Source organism: Trichosurus vulpecula, chromosome 7 (genome assembly GCF_011100635.1).
Source record: "Trichosurus vulpecula isolate mTriVul1 chromosome 7, mTriVul1.pri, whole genome shotgun sequence".
NCBI classification, from domain to species: Eukaryota; Metazoa; Chordata; class Mammalia; order Diprotodontia; family Phalangeridae; genus Trichosurus; species Trichosurus vulpecula.
The window spans coordinates 132,216,268-132,232,530 of NC_050579.1; the positions used below are offsets into that span (position 1 = coordinate 132,216,268).

General features: G+C 37.4%; 1 protein-coding gene across 7 annotated transcripts in view; it reads right to left on the minus strand.

Annotated features, from left to right (window-relative positions):
• Positions 1-16,263, minus strand: part of LAMA2 (laminin subunit alpha 2) — a 777,226-nt gene that overhangs the window by 37,475 nt on the left and 723,488 nt on the right. For 5 of the 7 annotated variants that reach the window (XM_036766214.1, XM_036766215.1, XM_036766212.1 and 2 more), the window contains 5 exons: positions 15,788-15,926; positions 12,794-12,805; positions 9,733-9,853; positions 5,918-6,094; positions 1,997-2,145 (listed from right to left, as the gene is read on the minus strand). In XM_036766214.1, coding sequence (XP_036622109.1) covers positions 1,997-2,145; positions 5,918-6,094; positions 9,733-9,853; positions 12,794-12,805; positions 15,788-15,926 — 598 coding nt within the window. The remainder of the gene's footprint in view (positions 1-1,996; positions 2,146-5,917; positions 6,095-9,732; positions 9,854-12,793; positions 12,806-15,787; positions 15,927-16,263) is intronic. The other 2 variants (XM_036766213.1, XM_036766219.1) reach the window with 1 other exon arrangement.

Below are 16,263 nucleotides of genomic sequence, written 5' to 3' on the forward strand. Positions count from 1 at the left end.
CTGACAACAAGATTCAGAACTGAAGGATTTTAGAGATTAGTCCAACCTCTTCATCATGTAGAAAGAAAATTGAGGCCCAGAAAAATTAAATCACTTTCCCCAGGTCACACGGGTAATAAATTCAAACCTAAATCTGATTTCCAAACCATGCTTTTTTCCATTACATCATTATGGGTCCAGAATCTCACATGAGACTCCGATTGCCTCTGAGCCAGTGGTCATTTGGAATGATTGGTCCTGATTGGATGGACGATCTCTAATTGTATAAGAGATTTAAACAAGGCAACACATACAATCTGGAATGTTCACTTTACAAACATTTATTGAGTACCTATTAGGAAAAAAATAACACCCATGCCCATCCTTAAAGGATAAGCAAAGATCAATAAGACACAGTCCATTCTTCCAAGGAATTTCTAGTATCTTGCTTCTTTTTCTAGCTCATGAAGCTCTTTGTCTAAAGTGCTTTCTACTCTTCCTCTTCCTGCTTCTCCCATTTTCAATTGCTTTAATTCCCATCCTTTCTGCAAGGCTCAGCTCATTTGTCACTTGGGCCATGAAGCCATACCTTGGTTTCTCCCCTCCTCCGTCCCTTCCTCCCTGTGGGAAGTGAGCTTTCCTTTCTGTAAACTTCCTGAGAAATTTTCTTTGCTCATCATTTACCTTGCAATATAGTTATCCATGTACATGCCATGTCCCCACATTAGACTGGAAGCTTGAGGGCAATGACTAGTTCTTTGCATTCTGCATATTATGTAGGAAATTTAATAATATATGCTGAACAAATTAGACATGTTACAGGTCAGCCTTTGCTGACTTGCCTAGTTCCCATGCATTGATGCTGTCAATTGCCTAAGTCTATTCCTTCCATTCTCTGATTAGAACAAATTTGACTTCCAGTTTCTTGCTAAGCATTCAGTTTAACCATGAAACTGCTAATGTGTTAGAGTGAGGTTACCTACCTTGCAATAAGACCTTAGGAAAGTCACCCCAAGTCTTTAGTTTTGCTTTTGTTTACCTGATAAATATGCAGACTAGCCTGATTTTATCCCTCTGGGCTATCAAAAAAACCACAAATAAATGATACAGATGCTTTTTCTAATAGGATAAAAGCAAACTATGGAAATCTTTTGAGGAAATGAATAATGGGAATATGCAAGGCTCACTTCTTCATCTATAGGTCTGGAAGACAGCTTTCGTGGGTTGGCAAGAAAGGAGTCATTCATTAATTTATAGGAGGGTGAAAGGCAGAATAATTTCTTTTTGTTTCCACAGATCAGCTCACTTTCAATCTAGTCCTTCCTGACTCTGAAGCCGGTACTATATTCAGCATGCTTTCCTGCTTCTCATATAGCAAACAATAAATTTAGTAGCAAAACTCCTAAGTGCCTAAAATAGATGAGAATCAATGGACTATTTAGCGATTTTTTTTAATGGACCTCTAATTTCACTGGAAAAGGGAACTCCAAGTGAGGCAATTGCTTCTACCAAGATCAGCACCCACTCTACAATTCTAATTTTTTTTTTTTTTTACAATTTAAAGTTTAATCTCCATTATTAACATTTCTCCCATCACTTTCTTAAGTCTAGACAATCAACAAATCAGTAAATACAATTCTAATTTTAAAGAGCTGCTTGGGGACACGGAAGTTTTATGAGACTTGCCCAGGGTCACAAAGCAGTATGTGTTCCAGATAGGTCTTCAACTCTGTCCTTTCTGACTCTGAATCGAGTACTATTCAGTGGGCTTTCCTGCCTTTCATATAGCAAATAATAAATTTGGTAGCAAAGTCCTAAATGTTTAAAGTAGATGAGAATCAATTGACAGTTTTACATCTCTAAAGTATAAAAGTTCTAAAAGGGGTGAAATTAAGTTTCTAAAAACTCAACAAAAGCAGCTAATCACATACACTTTTAAGCAGTCTAATGTTAAGGAAGAAGCTTCATTTGACTCTCTCATTGGGTTGCAGTTAACAGTTTTGCTATTGTTCGTTACCCTCTTGTTCGTTCCACATGAACAGAATGTTCTCTGCCATCATGAAATGGGATTAGCTCTGGCTTGACCACAATCTTGCGCATGGTCCTCACTCCCGTGGAGAGATGCACTTCCAGGCGGCCTTTGTTCAGGAATATAGCATAGTAGGCCTGTAGTGGTTGGATGGATGGCTGTTAGTTGAGATCGTGTGGCAATCAGGAGTAGTACTTAGTCACAGATGTGTGTGGAGAGGTCCGCACATGCAGCTGCTCTGCGATCCCCTCTCCTAGGGAAGAGGGCCAAATGGCTTCTTCTCCTTGCTACTATGGCGGACTTCCAAACAAAGACGGGCATTCGACTCACACACCTACCATGTTTACCTGCTACATAAAGCCAGAAGGCAGGCAATGGTATGAAAAGCAGTACGATGGTCAAGATTCAGAGCACCCGATATGTTAAGTGGATAATGATAATGTATATAACAATATGTTTAATAATGATGTGAGAATAATGCATTAATTATGACAAATAGTGTAATAATAAGGGAGTAATGATATGACAACCTATTCATAGTAATACATAATATAATGTAATATATATGTAATAATAACAGTTAGCAATTGTATATTGCTTTAAGATTCACAAAGCACTTTATACAATCTCATTTGATCTTGGCAAGAGCCCTATGAAGTTGGCCTTGTTATTATTGTCCCCATTTCACAGATTAGGAAACTGAGGTTGAGAGAGCTTAAGTGACTTGCCTAGGGTCACACAGCTATGAAGTGTCTGAGGCAGGATTCGAGCTCAGAGCTTTCTGATTCCAAGTCCAACACTTTACCCACTGTGCCACTTAGCTACCGTGTGGAAGACAACGGCTGTCTCTGAGAGCGAAAAAGTCATAGGATCACAGATCTGTAAGTGGAAAGGACCTCAGAGCTGTACAGTGCAATCTTCTCATTCTACAGATGATGACGGTGAGGCCATCTAGGTGAAGTGACTTGCTGGAAGGTCACACATTAGAATCCAGAGCTGGGATGGGAAGCTTTGAGACATCTCACTCCAAATCTGGGGGGCCTTCTACTGTATAACCCTGCTGGTATGTGCACAAGGCCAGCGAATGCCTTCTGGCTCTAAAAGCTGACCGGGAAACCCAAGGTGTAAATAAAAGTCTCAGCCCACATATCTGCATGCAGAAATAATGTTATAAAATTGATGGGAGAAAGGCTCCAGCTGGCTTTTTAAGATTTAGTCAGGCTCTCAAGCTCATGGAATTTTGAGCAGTTTAAACTGAAGGTATGTTAAGCTAGCTGGTTGAATAGATTGCTATCACAAATGTGTAACTTTTTATTCCATAGTCAGAAGGGAGGAAAATAATTTTTCTTCCAAAAAATGTGCCTGCTTTCTTCTTGCCATGGTTACTATAGCAACCAGTATGGTTTTGGTATCTGGTTACAGACACCAGGGAGCTTGGAAACAGTTGTGTTTCCTAAAGCTGATGTCAGGTATTGCTCCATTACTCATGGAACACGTACGTGAGGCTGTGTAATGTTCTCTTGGTTCCCTAAGAGCTCTCCTCAGTGGTGGGGAATTAGAATCATATATTCACAATAGTCCCAATCATTCCCTCTCTGGCTCAGTAGGAAATAGTTGTGCTGAACACAGAACATTCTGAAGATTGGGCTTCAGCTCATGGCGTATGAAGAAAAGGCAAAGCACATCATAGTCATTTAAGAAATGTTTTGTCTGATTGATTAAAAAAAAACAATAACAAAACTCTTCTAAACCTTGCTTATCTCAAGCCAACAAATTCTGCCAAGCAACTGAACATGCTCAAGGCCCAAGTCTATCTTTGTGAAATTTGCTGGCAACGTCATTGTTGAATGTGATGGACAAGAACATATATTTTGAAAATAGGTCAATTTGAAAAGCACACTCTGTGGCTAACAGAAGTTGACTATTATAAACTCACTTTTTCCCCCCTAAGAGCAGTGTTTTTGGATGACTATGTTCTAGGAGTGAGCTCTATTTTTAAAATGTAGAAATAATTGAATCACTCTAAAGTTAGTACTAATTTTCAAGTGGTTTATAGTAGATTGTTTATAGGAAATTTTTAATAAGAAGGAAAAATCTATTTTCTAAGCATGGTCTAATTGCTGATTTGAACTGATTTGGTTGGCACCGAGTAATAGAAATGTGGAGCTGGCACTCAGAAAAATCATCTATTAACGATAAGGAAAATTATTATCTTATTATGGAAACCCATTCTAGAAAGCTGTTTATAGCCTCTAAATATTACTTCATTGATAGATAATGTTATAATTGTTGTTATAATTGTTACTGAGAAGCAGCATGACATAGTGGATAGAGTTCTGACCTTTCAGTCAGGATGACCTGGTTTCCAGAACTGCTTCTGATGCATACTGGCTCTATGAGCCTCAAGGCAAGTCACTGACTCTCCTGGCCCCAAACATTCTAAAGAGCATTGGTTGCTGATACATATTGGCAGAGGGAGTTTTCTCATTGGAAGTTTCCTATACTGATAAAATCCCAGGTTCAGTACAAATTTTTTTTTAAAGTTCTAATGCATTTATGACAACTAATTCTCTATGCTGCATTGCTGTTCGAGCAGAGGCTTATCATGGAAAATAAAATATATATGAATCAAGGAGGGAAGTATTGCCTCGTTGCTGATTTAGTGTGAGATCACCTAACCTTGAATAGAAATGGGATTGCCCAAGGCCAAGCCTGTAGAACAGAAATTTGGGAGATGATGTAGGTGGCTTATTGTATTTGAAGCTCTTCATAGACTTACCAAACTTTCCTCAATAACAAGGCATTGTTTGCCTTGGCTTTAGATTCCATAGTGATTTAATTTTCCATGTCAAGCCTCCTCTCCATCATCAGAGTTAGTTTTGCATTTGGGTCAGAGAGAATAGTGATAATAGGATTACAATTATGCCTTCTACATGGAGGGTATGTGTGGGAGGGTTAGGGGTGGTGATGTTAGGGATCTGAAAATCTGCACAAAATTTTTTGGCCTTCCTTTTGTACCAGAAAAGAAGCCTGAATTATTATATATGGTATTAAAAGATAAAATATGTTGATAGTATGCAATACAGTACATATATTTTATGCATTTATGAGTTTCTAAACTTTTTCTGTGTTGTCTGCTGGCCTTCATGTGTCATCTGTGACTTCTGCAAACTCCCCCCAAATTCCCATTTAATTTCTTATGCTGACCTGTGATATAGTGAAACTGCGATGGGGAAAGTCATGATGCGGAACGGATAACTGTAATGCAATGTGGAAAATTTCCTGGTACCAGACTGTGTGTTTTTTTATGGGCACATACAAGTCATGTGTATCTTTTGGTGTAAACAAAATAAATTTCTGTTTCTTGATCCTTGATTAGCTAACTCAGAAAAATCATAATGGGGATTTTTATGTAAATGAGAAATGAAATTATGCATGAACAGAGGTATGCATGAATATTGATAAATGCAGTTTAGGTGACACAGTGGACCGGAGTTAGAGAGATTTGAGTTCAAATCTAGCCTTAGACACTCGCTATGGGACTTAGGGCAAGTCACTTAACCATTTTCAGCCTCAGTTTCCTCATCTGTAAAACAGGGATCATAATAGTACCTACCTCCCAGGCTTGCTGTGAGAATCAGGTGAGATAATATTTGTAAAGCACTTTGCACACCTTAAAGCACTATATAAATACTAGCTATTTTTACGATTATGATTAAATCAGCATGGTTTCAGGTAAGAAGTGAAATTGGTGTTGCTACCAACTTCCAAAAGAAAGTTGTAAAACTTTCCTTCTTTAACAGGTATAAAAATAAAATAATAGACCATAAACTCCAAATGCCTTGCCTATATCTTCCTCAAAGAAGAGATGCCCAAGAACAAACACTATTTGCTTCTATCTCTTCGTACCTGTCCGGTCTGTCTGCGTTTTCTCCTTGGTGAATTATTAGTTCCAGCACTTCCTAGAAGAATGATCCCAGACTCATTCTTGGTGCTGAAAGAAAGGTTGATTTCGGTGCCAACGTCCAGTGGCACTGGTGGAAGCTCTACAAATCCAGGCTTGGGAAAACTGACAATATATACATTCTGTGGAGAGAAAGAGGAAAATGACTATTAGAAATGAGAATACAAATGAATTCTCCTGTCCAGTCTCACCCCACTTTCAGATCCACTAAAAAAAATTGACAATCATTTATTAAGTACCTACTCTATGTGCTAAGCACTGGACAAGCAGACACATCAATCATTTAACAACCATTTATTAAGCTACTACTCTGTGCCAGGTACTATGCTAAGTGGAAGGGATTTAAAGACAAAAGTGAAACCACTCCTTCCCTCAAGGAGTTTACATTCTAAGATGAGAGATAACATGCACCCAAATTGGTATATATAAGATACGAACAACGTAGATACGTATAGTGTAACCTTAGAGGGCAAAGCACAAGCAATTTAATGTTATTAAGAAATACAAGTATCATAGAAAGCAAGTGAACCACCACTACTTGTCAAACAAATTGAATACCTGATTAATATTAAAATTAATTTTTCAGATGTAACATTGCCCCAACTGGCCAGCTTTAAGCTTAAATTAGAGTTGTGAACTATGAACTTTTATTCTAAGCTTTTCTATCAAATAATAAAAGATGAGCCCTACTTTGTATCCCATTTTGAGATTTTGAGACATCTGACTTGAAAAAACTGAAAATTAATCATTCTCCTTCATTTCATCTACTGATTATTAACGGTTTACTGATGAACCAAACATAAATATAGCATAAATATGGATGGCCTGTTTATTATTACTGGCCTGTTACTGCAATCAGGACTGGCAGATATTATTAACATATGATGTACACTTTGTCACAGGCTAATAAATCAATTGCTGTTATCTGATTTAATAAATTACCAAGGCCAGTTTGACCCTTTCTGGAAATTAAAAAAAAAAGAATTTAACTATGGTAAGTGATCAGCTGTCAAAATCTCTAGGTTTTCTGGACATAAAAGCAATAGCCTCTTAGGAGGCAGACTATCCTTATAGTATTTCTGGTCTAGCTAAGGCATTTAAATGACAAGTATTAGCAGAAGGCATAATCTCCTGAGCTTTCGACTGCAATTTTCAAATCAAGGAGCTAGGTTAGTTCAGATAGAACTACTGTATGGTCAATTGTTCCTTTTTTAGTATTTATCCACACTGAATCTCTGCTTCATCCACCAGTTGCAAAATACTTCCTGTTTCCTGAAAAGTGACTTTACAGAATGATCATTTCAAGCATACAGGCTATTTATTTTATAGCCAATTTTTCATCCCCATGAATCTCTTCTGAATGTGAATGAGAGCTGGGCTTTGGAAGATTAAAGTTCTTAGTAAAACTTTCTTCTAGGAATTCAGTGCCATTCCTTTAAGATTAAATTCCATCTCTATTTCCCTTTTTCTTATCCCCAGGCTTCCCAGGGTGCAGCTAGAATCACTGTGGCAGAGCTGGTCCCACTCTATGATTTGGTGTTCCAATTTGCGGCTCTAAATCATTTCAGTGGTATGAACAGTAGAAGCCCTGAAGTACCAGTGAGAGTCTGAGAGACAGAATTGTAAGAGCCAGAGGGGGCTGTATAGTATCAACTGCACTTATGGCAGCTTTTGTTTAATGTTGAAATTGTGTAGTCAGATTGGTAGATGCATCTCGGTTTTCCCCCTTAACTTCTTTCAGTTCTAATTTGATACATAAATGGGTTGTGCCTGTCCAATGTTCACTTTGGAACTCTATCTCTTTGAAGTCTATGCAGACCTCAGCAGCTTTCAGCACATCTTGTTTGAGAGGAGTTTAGATATCTCTCAATGGGAGGAGACATGTGTTGGAGGCTTGGCAGCAGATCCAGAGATGGCAGATAAGGAGAGGCAATGGCAGAACCCTCGAGACCCAGAAATGGCTTCTTGGGATTGGCAACGGTAGAACGGATAAAGAATTCCCAAAGTGGGGAGCCATGTGGCTCCAGAGATAATAGCAGCTAGAGGAAATGGTGGTATAGTCACAACTTCTGGACATGTCTTCCAGAAAGAAGAGGAACAAACATTCTTGGTTGAAGGAAGCCGAATAAATTATGGTTTCATTTCAGTGTGGCTAAAAATCTTTTCTTTATATTAAAAATATAATTTTAAAGTAAATTAATGACTTTGGAGTTTCCATGATGTTCTTAGTAATTGATAAGGTTGGCTATTATTTACACTCACTCTTTTAAAGAACAGGGTTTTTTTTCACTCTCATATGTGTAAACTCCTGTCCTGATAATAAAGTTTGTGTTTTTGAACAGCCATGTACAAGACAGTCAAGTGGAATTATGGGGTGGGAAGGTACTGGTTCCTATAATTTTTTCTGTGGTTTCCAGGAAGAGCTGAGTAGCTATGATATGGATGGAGTGATACTGCAGAATCCCAGTCCAAGGGGTTCCTTCAAGCCTTAGATGTTCCTTCATAGAGTCCAAGAGTTGAAAGAGACCTTAGAGGTCTTTAGTATGCTCTTTTTGTTAGGAAATGCTCCCTTTCTCAAACTCAAATCTGCCTCTCTTCATCTCCTACCCACTATACCTAGTTCTAGGACCAAGAAGAATAGGTTTAATCTCTCTTCCCCATGACAGTCAAATATCTGAAAATATCAAGTTTCAGGAATACAGTGATGTTTCCCTGTGCTGGACTTGGAGTGAGGAAGACTCATCTCCATGAGTTCAAATCTTGCCTCAGACACTAACTAGCTGTGTGATCGTGGGCAAGTCATTTCATCCTTTTTTGCCTCAGTTTCTTCAACTGTAAAATGAGTTAGAGAAGGCAATGGCAAACCACTCCAGTATCTCTGCCAAGAAAATCCCAAATAGGGTCACGAAGAGTCAGACATGACTGGAAAACAACTGAATTGAATCCCTACTTTAACTGATTTTCATACGGCATGTTTTCCAGTCTCTTCATTCTGGTTATCTGCCTTTGAGTCTATTAGTGTTTTTCCTAAAAGGAGGGGCCAGAATTGAACAAAATGCTTCACACATGTTCTGACAAAGGCAAAGTACTGGTCTGGCCCGCTATGCCTTTTGCCTTTTTGACTGCCTTGTCATATTTTAAACTGATGGTGAATTAAGCTTGTCCTTTACTAAAATCACTTCATCTTTTTCACACTTTTCTCTAGACTTGCGACCATCATCATCCTGTAATTGCCCAGTTGCTCTTTGGAATCCAAGTCTAGCACTTTTCATTTTTTCCTATATAATTTCATCTTGATAGATTTGGCCCATTGTTATAACCTGTCAATCTATCGTAGAGGATCCAGATTCTGTCATCCAGTGAAAGAAAGTATAAAATTACATTTCTCCTTAACACTAACACTAACAAAAGCCAACCCACTCAACATTGTGGGATGCAAAGAAGATCTAGGTTTGGAGGATCCTTGCTTTAAGATAGCTCTGATTTATATCAAAGAGACCCTGGAGCCAAACTATAGATGAACTGCTGAACATGCATAATTATTTTGTGAACTATCATTTCACCAACTTATTTTGGCAATGGAAATTCACAGAGCAAAAAAAGGCACATCACAGTTCACATATAGCAATATTGTGGCCTATAGAATATGGAGGAAAAATCTGTCTGACGGCATTTATTCAAATAGTAGTATGTCCTATCCAGGCGGTTAAAAATACATATGGTATGAATCTGTTTTGGAGGTAAACAAAACCCAACAAACCTCAAGTGAACATCCTTTGGTCACACCAACATAATCGGGACTACTGAGTATATTATATGGCGTTCGTGAAATTTCAATATCTTTGAGGCATCCAGCATATTTCTTCAAGTTTACTTCAGGCCTTTCAAAATAAAATACAAAAAAATAGCAATGTCAGTTTGGCAGCTAATAGAATGATTCTTGTGGTTACAGAGCAAGCAATATGAAGCGAAAAGCACAGCTGCAGACATACATATGCAGACATGTGCACACGTGAACACAGCACATTTTGTTTTTCAGAATATACTAATTTATCAAGCAAATATACATGTGACCATCCAACCAGAAAAGTCTAGGAACAAGTTTCTCTTTGCACTGGCACCTTCACACAGTATTTAAATGGAGCACACAACCACCAATCAGGCATGTTCTAAGGTCCTACTCTGTGCTCAGTTCTTTGCTATGAAGCAAGTAAGCAGTTTTGGTTTTTTTCCCCTCTAAGCAACATACAGTTTTGAAGATTGAATAAACCCAATGATAAGGGAAAAACTCCTGTAAAGAAATATTTGCTAAAAGATTCAAAGTCTTTTGATTCTGGAACCTTCAATTAAAAATGAAATATTTTTCTCTTTCATATCTTTTTTTTTCCTAATCAAAGGACAGAATAAAATTAGATCTCTCTTTAAAGCTCCCAATTCTAACAAAAGCCAGTACATTTATTCATCCTTGATAACATTTTTTGAAAAGGTTTGCAGGTTAACTCCAAAGTCCTTAGTCTAGATTAAAGTAATAACACATTCCAAGAAGAAATGACACTTCATATTTTCACTTATAAGATTGGAAAAAAGGATTTACTTTGTTATACATAAAATCTGTTTCCTTGCCTTTCCCCTTTCCTCTCCTCTCCTCTCCTTTCCTTTCCTTCCTCCCTTCCCTCCCTCCCTCCCTCCTTCCTTCCTTCCTTCCTCCACTTATTCCTCACTCCTTTAAATGTAGCAATTTTGTCCATTGACTCTGAGGCTAGTAAGTTACTGCTGTGCCCCTGAAGTTACTTTAGTGTTTCTCTACTGTATATCAAATCAAAAGGAGTACTTAATGTGTATTTATGAGCTGTTCATTAGCATTTGCAAGAACTGTCTAATATTAACAAATGGTACTACATAAGGTTATGGTTAATGTAATTCTACTTGTTACCAATAGCTAACTAGCTAGCTAGTATATATTCAATTTAAGCATTTAGAGAACCAAAGAAACAGAAAAGCGGAAGGAACCCTTAGAGATTGCTGGGTTTACTCTCCTTTCTCACTTTATTGATGGGGAAACTGAGGCCCATAAAGGATGTGACTTGCAATAGGTGACATAATGGCAAAGCTGGGATTAAAGCTATTATCTCCTAACTCCAGTTCAACGTTTCTTCCATTACACATATAGCCACAAAGAGATGGTCCAGTGAATAAAACACCCCAGGACACAAATGATAGGGAAGAGAACAAACCAGATGCTGGCCGACTTTATCGGGTATCAGATTCTTGTTGTAGCCTCAGCCTCTCTCACCAGATATGTTTGGTTATTTCTGATAATGTTTTCCTGATCTTAAGATCCTTTCTGTTAACTCCCTGAGCTCTCTAGGAAGAAAATACTTAATTTTCTGGTGATTATTTCTTTTCTGTAGAGCTCTTAAAATAACTTGTATAGGTTTTGGAACTCAAGGAAGCTCATGTATCTCCTTGGCTTTATGTATTCACTTGCACAATGGGAAAGAGAGAATGACTCATGAACGTCTTAGAGCCCATGTGAACTAATTAATCCACTTTTCATCGATTCTTTTATGGAAATATAAATAACAGTGTAAAAACATAATCATTCAGCTGGCTCCAGGAGGTGGAAATCATAGGAGATAAGTCCTTACATAATGACAGGGGAAGAGATAGAAGGAAATCTCGTTTCCTCTCCATCACTCATAAAGATAAAGCTCCAACTTTTACTCTACTCAAGGACACCGTTCAAGGACACAATTACAAAGCAACACAAGTTCATCCCAGAACATTTTCATTAGCATATGTTTCTAGTGAAAACCAGCTTTTACATTTCAGCAAGCACAGCACCCTCTAGCAATTTAGCCAGTTGTCACATGACACGATAAAACACCTGGTTCACTCAAATTTCCTGTCTTTCTATTATACTTTAATTTTTGGATCCCAGCTCCTTTTATTATTTCTCTAGATGAATATATTCCTCATAGAGAATTTGATTCTCTATCTCTTCCCCAGAAATTTGGCAGTCAGTCTACTGAAATTGGGCCCAAAATGCCAGATTTTGTTCCTAACCACAGTGACTCAGACTGTCAGATCCCTTTGGGTTTGACCAGACACTACTGTAATTCTTGGCTAGAAACAATAAACAATGGCTCTGGAAAGTTTGGGGACCTTACCTCAGGTTTCTTTGTTATAAACCATATTATACTGAGAAAACATCTGTTACCGTAGTTTTAACTACAGCCTGTACACATATTCCTTTCAGCCAGCTCCAGAACTAATTCCAAACAAACACAGCAATGCATCAACAGCTGTGCAGAGAACCTTTGGAGGGCTGTGAGAGAGTGTGCATACCTTTGGGTCTGCAAAAAGCGACACTGCAATGCTAAGCGCTGGGAGAGCAGGTTGGGCTGTTTAGCAGAGAGCATGATTCTTGGAGATCAAGGTCATGGGTTTGATCCATGTGTAGGTCAGTTCGCTTTACTCTGGTTCATGGCCATAGGTTATACCCAGAAGCCTGGATAGTTACCTTCAAAGTGTATGGCACTGGTCATAAAATGGACTTGGCAAGCAAGAGGGGTGGATCAGAGTCCATCCATTTCCACTCTTAGAAAACCATTGTAAAGCGCATGTCCTACAGAGAGTGGATCTTTGTAAAGGAAAGACAGCGGGAAAAGGTTTCAAGGAGAACCACTTGTTTATAAAATGTACCCAAGATAATAGCTGGCAACAGCGTCAATATGCTTTCTGCACTGCTGCTTTCTCTAAAAAGCTGTACTTACTCAACCCATGCACTTGAAGAAGGCATGCATAAATGTAAATTTTACCTGGCTTTCATACTAGGATAAGGGGAAAAAAGAAAAAGAACATTTACTCATAAATGCATTCCATTTAGGGGACAAGAAAACAGTTATTAATCTCTGAATACGGAACGGATACTGATCGACAAGGAAAAATAAGCACAAAATCTGTCATGGAGCAGATAAATAAATATGCCCCTTCCCCATCACATCCCATAGGCAAATTGCAGGAATGATATTATTGCTTTTCATTACCATTTGCTTTGAAAATTTAGTTGTTTATTATCATTCTAATAGGAATTCTTAACTTTTTTTATATCAGGGACTCCTTTGATAATCTAATGAATAATAATAGCAAGCATTTATATAGAACTCTAAGGTTTGCAAAGTGCTTTACATATATTGTCTCATTTCATTCTCACAACCCTGAGAAGTGCTATGGTTATCCCTACTTCTGCAGATGAGAGAACTAAGTTTGAGAGAGGTCACATGATTTACCTAGGGTCACATAGATAGGCAGGATTAGAAGCATGATTAGAAATCAGGTCTTCCCTGAAGTCAGATTTAATGATCTATCTAGTGATCTGAGTCACTGAGTCACACCTGGTGAGTCCTTTTCAGAATACTATTTGTAAATGCATAAAACAAAATATGTAGGATTGCTTTAAAAGGAAACCAATAATATTGAAATGTAGTTATCATAATATTTTTTTAAAAGTTCTCCAGCCCAAGGTTAAGAACCCCTATTCTGAAGAGTAGTTGCAGATGGTGGATCCATCTCTATTCTTAAAGATTCCCTTAAAGATTCTTGTAGGTGTTAACTTTTCAAGAAGCCCGAGGCCATCAATACTTGTACAAATACTCTGTGCTCCACCATGTATATCTTGCACTGTACACATCATTGAGATCACAGCAGACAAATCATGTGCCTGTAAGTTCTTGACTCTCTGAGCAATCTCAACTGTATGTCTAAAGACTACCATATGTCACCATACAATCGTCACAAATTTTATGCCAAATTTTTTTTTGCAAAAAATTGGGATGTGACCATTATGTGAAGCTTTAAAAAAATTGTGCCAGTATTATTTAAAAATCACTTCTTACTAAACTGTCTTTGATGAAAGATCAGGACGCATGGAATACTCGTGAATACACACTAAAATTGAATACTGACAATGTACGTGTGCTGCGAATTCTAGGCTTGTGGCTCCCAGTGCATGAGAAGTAAATGCATATTTATATGCCATGGGTGAATACATTGCTGATCTGTTTACCTTTTAAGTGGTGTGATGAACAGAATTATACCATGACAATTACACGATGAAAAGTTTATAAACCAATTTTTGGACTGAAAAAACAGGGTGTGATGATTATTTGGTGGTAACGATTATGTGGTGCTATATGGTATTTTGAAATAATGTGACAAAGGATGAATTCATAATTATAAAGTACTACAATATGAAAATAGTGATTTTTAAACTAGAAAATGTATATTAGGCATGTAGTTAACAAAGTCAACTAACAGACCTATTCTCTTTCAGCTTCTCAAGCTCTAATGAAGAGTTATAATGAATAGTTAAGTTTCTGCAAGGTCACTTTGGGGTTGTGAAAAGCTGGGCATCATCACTATGTTCAAATGAAACTGGCTCAGATGAACAGGCCTACTCTAGCTATATTTCATTCACTCCTGTTAGAACATAGTTATAGAACTTGTGACACGTGATTTTTAAACTCTCGAAGAATTGATAGGAATTCTCAAGTGGTAGAAAATTATGGTAGCTTGACAAATTCACCAAATATTTAAATATATTTGAATTCCAATTGCTTTCCTTATGAGACATTTTAAAAATTCATTATAACATTTGCTAGTTAACAGGATCCCAATATAACACGCAATCATCGTTATACTTGTCTATACTTAACCATAGTAAAGTAGTGGTATTCAAGGTCACTTCTAGTTCCAATAGTATAAAATAGTGATAGTAATAAAATGAACAACTTGGAAGCAGGTGTGTGTGTGTGTGTGTGTGTGTGTGTGTGTGTGCATGTGCATGTGTGTGACTCAAATTTCATGTTGATTTATATAGTATAGAAGTTATCACCACCTCCACAGCTCTTAACTACATTCTGCTGAATTCTCTCACTTCTATCTCCCTATTAATTGACACCAAAAATAATTTAAAATCTTTTGGCATCATATATGACCTCTTATAGAAGATTGGAGGGAGGTCTCTAGCACCCATGACAAAGGCTCTGATGGTGAAGATTAATTTCATTTAATTCTATTACTTTCTCCTCCATTCAGTACAAAGTATTTTATGAGTACCAATAGCATTTTATAGTTTCCCCTTTTACAATATTCTTCTGGAATATTGCAAATACATTCATCCACATAAGAAATATATTTTGCAATTTTTTCTGGGTCATGAAATGTATATTAAACAAAAGCATTTTCAGCTAAAAATAGCTTCCTAGTTTCTCGGTGAACAGATATGTACAAAACAAAAAGCAAAATTATTGACATGAAGACAAGAAAAATCAGAATGGCCTGAGTAAAACTAATAAGGGAGCTCCACTGCTCCATTATGATGCTATTGAGTGTCAGAAATATATACGGTACCCATAGAATACTGAATGATTTTCAGAACACTGAGCAATTTCTAGTCACTGTGCTATTATAGCCAGTGAATGTGAAAAGAGAATAACAGCAAAGATAATGAATGTCCTAAATTTTAATCAAGGGTACAATTCTTTTCATCAGGTGAATTTAGGGAAACATGTCAACAAAAATATCAAATGTATGCACCAGCTTCTGAGGCCTCACGTTGGATTATCATGCATGATGGTTTCTGACTATCCTCTTCAAAAATCCAAAGAGACACGATGTTCCTAAATCAGTAACTGATAAATACTGTAATTAAAATGCGGTTCTATTAGATTTAAAAGCCACCTATGAAAACTCATCCTCAGCTCTGAATGTGAACAAAAGAACCCTGCATTAACGCTTTTGAGCAGCATTACCTCAAGTTTCTCAGGGTTGGCAAGCCACCAAAATATATCTTGTCATCTGCTTTCAAGTCAAGGCCAAAATTATTTCCCGAAGATGTTGTTGCTATGTTCTCCTCCTGGTTAGTATCAATGTCTACAATAGAGACATTGGCTAGGAGAGATAAAAAATTTAAAATTTTAAACAATAAACATTGATGACAAAAAAATTTAAAATTTTAAATAATAAACATTGGTAATACCCAATTTCCTCTCTACTACCCCTAAGAAAAGTCACTTCCATACTCAACTTGCATAGTAGCAGCTTTCCCAATCTACATTATCACAGCCATTTGCCAGATAATAATAATATTCTCAAGGAGAGGCAGAGTGTGGTCTAATGGAGGCAGGAATCCTTGGGTTCAAGCTGTATCTCTGACACAAATGAGCTATGGGACCATGGGCAAATCACTTTACCACTCAAACTCTGAGGCAAGTCTTTAAGACTGTCA